Source organism: Cynoglossus semilaevis, chromosome 11 (assembly GCF_000523025.1).
Source record: "Cynoglossus semilaevis isolate Cse_v1.0 chromosome 11, Cse_v1.0, whole genome shotgun sequence".
NCBI classification, from domain to species: Eukaryota; Metazoa; Chordata; class Actinopteri; order Pleuronectiformes; family Cynoglossidae; genus Cynoglossus; species Cynoglossus semilaevis.
Window position 1 is genome coordinate 12,209,075 of NC_024317.1, and position 6,839 is coordinate 12,215,913.

General features: G+C 40.2%; 1 protein-coding gene across 3 annotated transcripts in view; it reads right to left on the reverse strand.

The window, feature by feature from the left end:
- Nucleotides 1–732: 732 nt before the first annotated feature.
- The window catches only part of nckap1l (NCK associated protein 1 like), a 21,587-nt gene continuing 15,480 nt past the window's right edge, over nucleotides 733–6,839 (reverse strand). The window contains exons 25-31 of one of the 3 annotated variants that reach the window (XM_025060246.1): nucleotides 6,191–6,273; nucleotides 5,874–5,954; nucleotides 4,431–4,524; nucleotides 4,215–4,331; nucleotides 3,481–3,590; nucleotides 2,644–2,733; nucleotides 733–1,717 (exon numbers count right to left, since the gene is read on the reverse strand). In XM_025060246.1, the coding sequence (XP_024916014.1) occupies nucleotides 1,601–1,717; nucleotides 2,644–2,733; nucleotides 3,481–3,590; nucleotides 4,215–4,331; nucleotides 4,431–4,524; nucleotides 5,874–5,954; nucleotides 6,191–6,273 (692 nt within the window). In that variant the 3' untranslated portion in view covers nucleotides 733–1,600. The remainder of the gene's footprint in view (nucleotides 1,718–2,643; nucleotides 2,734–3,480; nucleotides 3,591–4,214; nucleotides 4,332–4,430; nucleotides 4,525–5,873; nucleotides 5,955–6,190; nucleotides 6,274–6,839) is intronic. The other 2 variants (XM_025060245.1, XM_025060247.1) reach the window with 2 other exon arrangements.

Here is a 6,839-nt window from a genome sequence, read left to right on the forward strand (position 1 = left end):
TTAATTTTCCTTGTTCCACCAGTCAGCAGTAACAAGTTCTGCGTCACCAGCACAATCAGTAAAGACTCTTTATATCAGGACCAGGAGTTTCCACCATTAACTGTCCTCAGGGTCTCAGAATAGGTCCAACCATTAAAACCACAAATTCGAGTACATCTGCGTCGGCTGCAGGATTTCATTAATTTCTTTTTCCGATGTCGAAGGGGCTTGAAATCAATTGAATTAGGCGTCATTTAATCAATCCGTACAGGCGGGGTTTTTTTTTTAATAAAAACATCACGTCTTCAAACGCAGGACAAAAGTTCCGACAAAGACTCATTGGAGAAATAAAAACATCAGTCTTCAAACGCAGGATTTTTAAAAAAAAAAAAAAGTTCCGACAAAGACTCATTGGAGATTTTTTATAAAAATTGTTCATTTGCTCTGTGTAATAATAATAAAAAAAGTGAATTAATCAGGTTAGAAAACTCTGCAGCATGGACTTTATTACATGGCAAACACTTCTGCGGGCCACAAAAAAAATGACTTGGTGGGCCGCGTTCGGCCCGCAGGCCTTGAGTTTGACACATGCTCTACATGAAGTATATGTAGGAGAATTAACATACGAAAAATACAGACTAATCAAAATACAGTATTTTCCTGGAACCGGTCGTGTCAGGAAATATGACAGACTGTAAAAGACAACGTTATATACAATTTTTTTTTTTTTTTTTAAGTATCACAACTCGTGCTGCTTATGTGTGAAAATCAATGTTTAAACATTAAGTATAAGGAAAAAAGAAAACAAACATATCGTCAACCAGCTCAACCAGTTTAAATTGCATATCATGTAAAAAAAAAAAAAAAAAAAAATCAACAAAATTAACACTATTATAACAAAGAAAAAAATTTCTTTCACTCACTTTACATTTTTGCACCAAATATTACGCAACTTTTTGATACATTTGTGGAAATTCTATTCCCCTTTATTTGTTATATATTAATTGCTTTTAGAATTTCCCTCTCCTACACACACACATACACACTCTCTCTCTCACTCTCCTACGCACTCTCTCTCTCTCTCTCTCTATCTCTCTCTCTGAGTTATGATGACATCCTCCCGACCTCCCGAGAGGAATAGAAAGAAGGATGAACTGCACTGGTTGCAAAACATCGTTGTAATCACTTTTACTTTTGGGCGATCTAATTTTAGCGCGGATCTCTTTCCTCTCTGTGAAACTTGAGCAATTCATTGAAATTGTGCATGAAATATCAAGAGGATAGGACTCCCATCCAGGGACGGGGAACCAGGGTCAGTGTTGTGGAAAACAAACCGAAAATAGCGGATAAATTTGGGCAAAACAGGAAGAGGATAAACAGACTATAATTAGCATCTTGATCAGTGCAAACGCTGGAAGTTATAAATTAAAACAGGATATTAAAAATATCTGAAGGTTATTCGAAATAAATTCGGGCGTTTACACAAACCTGGACTATCATTAGCATGTTGTAAGAAGGACGTATAAATAACAGAGGCGAAGACCGACCTGGATAAAGACACAACTCTGAACTAGTTGACACATTAACATTGTTACGTTTTCTAAGTTGTTTTAAGTGTTCATCAGCCCAGAGTGATGATGAAGGACTTGTACACCTCCCTGTAGGCGTTTCGGAGCAGAACATACGGGAAGCAGCTCTCCAACATGTCCTGGCTCAGGAACGGAGACTTCTCCACAATCTGGAAGAAGCAGTGTTTGTGGTGTCATATTTTTGGTCTAATACAGTATACTGTCGTCTACAAACATCCTGAAGAGATCTATCTATCTATCATCCATCCATCCATCCATTTATCCATCTATCTATCTATTCATCTATCCATCCATCCGTCTATCCATTTATCCATCCATCTATTTATCCATCCATCTATTTATCCATCCATCTATCCATTTATCCATCCATCTATCCACCTACCTACCTATCCATCTATCCATCCATCATCCATCCATCCATCTGTCTATCCGTCTATCCATCTATCCATCCATCATCCATCCATCCATCCACCCATCCATCCATCCATCCACCCATCCATCCATCTATCTATCCGTCTATCCACCTATCCATCCATCCATCTATACATCCATCCATCCATCTGTCTATCCGTCTATCCATCTATCCATCCATCTATCCATTTATCCATCCATCTATTTATCCATCCATCTATTTATCCATCCATCTATCCATTTATCCATCCATCCATCTACAGTCAAGTCACCACACCTAATAAAAAGCTGAACCTGGTTCCTATCATTGTGATATAAAAACATTAACAACCAGTTTATGTTTTAAATATAGAAAAAAAATATAATGATTGCTCTTTGAGTACGAGAACATAACGAGGCATTTCATGAGGAACCGTGACCTCCATCATTTAAAGATGAATCTTTGGTTTTTAACATGCATGAATCACATAAAGGATTTATTTTATTATTCTCTCACACTTCATCTATTATTTCTTCACAGATACGGAAATAAATAATTCAATCTGGATCCCTTTAAAGATAAAAACTCAGCCACTTTTTTTTTCCAGCAGTCAAACTATTCAGCCGCTCGTACATTGATTCAAATTTAAAAATAAAAAATTGCTATTTTTTGCCGGAACCCTACCATGTGCAGAAGCAGGTAGACGGATTCTCGATGTTTAACCTCCACCTTGTCCACGTTTTGTCCGAGCTGCAGCAGAGTTGACGAGGCCATCTGAGGACAGACGAAAGGAGTTGATGAAAGGCAAATCATGAAAAATGTCTATTTTTGGTGTCATACCAAAAACCTCGACCCATAGTTTTAGCCCAGTGTCCAACTTTGACCTCTTAAACTTGGATTGGTGTCAGTGACCTGCAGTACTATGTGAAACACTTTAGCATTAGCATCTATAAGGTCAGTGGTTCTCAAACTATGGTTCACAGGTCGTTGTATTCGTATTTACTCCCTGTAGCTGCCACTAGAGGTTGCTAAGTCATGCACCGTGTAACTTTAAAAGAAATTTGATGTAAATAACCATTTTCTTTTTAATGGTGAGTTTGAGTTGGTTCCATAGTGGAGTGGTTAGCATGCCTGCCCCAGAAGGGTTCGATTCCCAGAGGAACCACATGCTTGGCGTTCGCTAGGGGCATATCTGCTACAAACACAACAATATCCCAAATATGGCATCAATATAGTACAAATGTATTAATTTATTTATTTAGGCCGGAGGTGGCCAAGGAGTGTGGTGTGCCCCCTAGAGGGTGTTCAGTGCCATTGCAGGGTGGGGCTTTAATCTCTAAGAAGAGACTGGGAAAAAAAAAGGTATAAAATGAATATATTTGATAATAATATTGTAAAGGAGGCCGTTATTTTTAATTCTTGGTACCAAATGACCTACGGACCGGCACCGGTCCCTGGACCGGGAATTGGGGACCTTGTTCTAGGTGATGTAAAATCTTCGACCGTAGGTTAACCACTCACCAGAAGAAACTCTTTCAGGTGCTGCTCGATGTTCTTGCCCTGAACTGTGAACATGGCAGCGGCCAGCTGGTTGATGGCCGTAGCTAAACAGTGGATGTTGTTGTTGTGTCCTTGGATAAAGATAAAGCTCAAAGTAATTAGTAAGAACCCGAGAGTAAAGAATCACGTACTGTAACTTCAGTCACAGAGAGGATGTTTTCAGTCAGAGGTTTAAAAAAAAAAAAAAAAAATTACCTAAATGATCTGTGACACTTAAAGGAGGAAGCATTTAGAGCACATTACCTCGGGCTGGCTGAGGTTAATTTGTTTCTGTGTCGGTGGAAAATAAAGGACAAAGAAAGTAATCTGAGTGGCACATTCTGCTCTGATAGGAATCTTGCTTATTTTCTGCTCTTAGTGTTGCAGTCCAGGCACCGAGCCAAGCAGTTAAGAGTCGACGGGGCCGCGTGCCAAGAGTAACTGTACCAGCGCACGTCAACCGTGGTTATCTGTAAACAAAAGTCTCTCGACGCGAACCTGTTTCACATTAACCGACGTACTTAATTTACTGGGTAACACGTCAGTCAGAGTGGAAAGTATGATGCACTCGGTTGCTAATGGACCCTTCACCGTCCGCTATCAGCAGTTGATAATGGCTTGAAAAAGGAGGCGATTAGTAGCTGGTCGAGGGCCATCGGCGACAAATTACTATCAAGCGGGGAGCAGCAGAGGAAAATGACCGAATAGACATGCACCTCCATGCTCCCGGCTGTAGGACGAGTTGTTGTCAAGGGCCAAGATGGGCAGAGACACGGCCACGTAGACGAGCAGCAAACAGGACAGCTTGTACTCTTCGTCAGCCGATGTGTTGTCTGTTGGTTTTCGTCACGACAGAAGGTGCACGTTAATTGACCGGGGCTGTCACAAAAGAACACGGTGATGTCTACAGGAAAAGGTACTTTTACTGTTACCTGTCTTCATGCTGCTGACAGCTGCCACGAGGGCAGGGTCAATGTCACAGGTCAGCCCTGCCGCAGACGCCAACTCGAACACGTTCATCGTCTCCTGTGGGGCAAAACAAAAAAAAACGTAAAATTTTCTGGACTATCAGTCGCACTTCTTTTTTTTTTTTGCGACTCGCGACTCTGGTGTTATATAATAAAATACATCATTTCACATCATGTTTGATATTTTCACATGGACAGCCACTAGAGGGCACTCTAGGATTGTTTACCAGTATCTGCTACTTCTGTACCACGAGAAATTTGCACATTTGGTATTTTCACATTAAAAGCCGCTAGAGGGCACTAGAGGAACTTATACTCTGGAACGACTTATACGTATATGTTTTTTTCTTCTTCACTATGCTTTTTTCTTTTTCTTTTTTTTTTTTTTTTTGCTGGTGCGACTCATACTCTGGTGCGACTTATAGTCCAGAAAATACAGTACATATATATATATAATTTTATCAGATTATATTTATAAAAAAAAGCACCCCGTGCAGGAAAGAAACAATAGGTTTGTTATATAATAAAATACATAATTTCACGTGTTTGTTATTTTCACACTGACAGCCACTAGAGGGCACTCTAGGATTGTTTACCAGTATCTGCTACTTCTGTACCACTAAAACTTTGCACGTTCGGTATTTTCACATTGAAAGCCGCTAGAGGGCACTAGAGGAACTTGTACTCTGGAGCGACCTATATATGTGCGACTTATAGTCCAGAAAATACTGCAGGTTTTCTTGGCGCGACAAATGCAGAACTTATCATAAAATGTCTGTAAATGTCTTTTACTCAAATCTTCTTTTTTTATTTTTTCAATTGACCATGCCGATAAAAAGTACTTCTCGCGTATCACATTCAACAGTAACTGAGAAGTATTTTCGGTGATGTGGATTCAGTCATGAGTTTCTGTTTGACACACACTTTGTGTGTCAGTCTGGGCAGAAAGTTTCCACTGATGTGGTTAAAAGTGCAGCGCTGCAGCAGCCATCAGACTCTCTCACGGAGGCAAGAGGGGGGCTGCTGACGTCTTTGGGGTTATCCTGGCCTGCGCTGTGGCCCGGCTGTCATTCCTCACTCAGAGGCTAAGACGTAAGTGGAGGCAGGGGGGAGCTTCTCAGGCGCAGAGCACACTGGTTTCTCCGGAGGGAGAGATAAGACATTTGATATGGTTGTTTTGGGTTTTTTTTTTTTGAAAATTACAAGAAAAATGATTCCGATGATGATGCATTTTCTGCGGCTCAGAGCGACAGCTCTTCTTATTACGCCGGTTGCCTTCAGCCTTGATTGTGAATAAATATACACATGTAGACCAACGGCACACACACCGCCTGACCATAACCATACTGTTCATTAACTCTGGTGCTCCTTCATATCCGTGCTGCGCATATGGAGTTAAAGCTTTACCTTGATGTCAGCATCAGGGCAGATGAAGTCTCTCAGACCCTTGATTGGCCCCGCCAGGTACGGGCAGTGTTTATCTAGGATCTAGATTAAAGGATTACATGATAAGTCACAGGCATCACCCAGCGGTCCGGATCATATACATCCGTCAGCATCCTGTGGTATCAGACAGTTATCTAAGGGAGCACGTTAGCACAACAAGCCACAATCCGGTCGACATATTCCAAAGAAAATCTCATGCAGTAAAATAATGGTTGAATATAGTCATTAAATATCTATTTTTAAACCTCAGTAATATTGGAAACAATTATGTACTTTACATTGCTGAGACACTCCAGTGCCATTGATTTGAAGGACAAGATCACCCCGATGATGGTCATCCGCTTCAACACATTCTCACTGCCTGCATTTGCAAAAAACAACAGAGGAAAAATAAACATTTTGTAACCAAACAATTGAGTCATTTTTCACAAATTGTGTCACAATTATGAGTCGCCACATAATATATCCTGTATGCTTTTAGATTTGGACGTGTCAGAGAGCCATCCTATGGCTTTTTTTTTAAAACCTGCATTTATGGAAAATGGTAGTTTTGTGCCATTTGCGATGTCTACATTGTTATGATTTTGATGATTTAATCTCGATACCACTGCGCTATGTCAACGCAAAGACATAAATCCCAGAAGACAGGTGCTCTTTTATTACGTTTTACCCAGCTTACCTAATCACACAGACAGACAAAAAATCAATAGTGCTACCGTCCTAACTCACTTCTTGAGCAACAATGCTGACAACCCGAAAGATATTACGGGGAAATTCAGCTTCCACAGTTTTAAGTCTGCCATAGCTCTGAGGTTATTCCGTTGAATATTTATGTTTATCCTTTTTCATTTTTAGTCTGTTGCAATATCAATAAGTAGACATTTGCATGAGAAACAAAAGTATCCACTCAAATGTTTGACAAATATT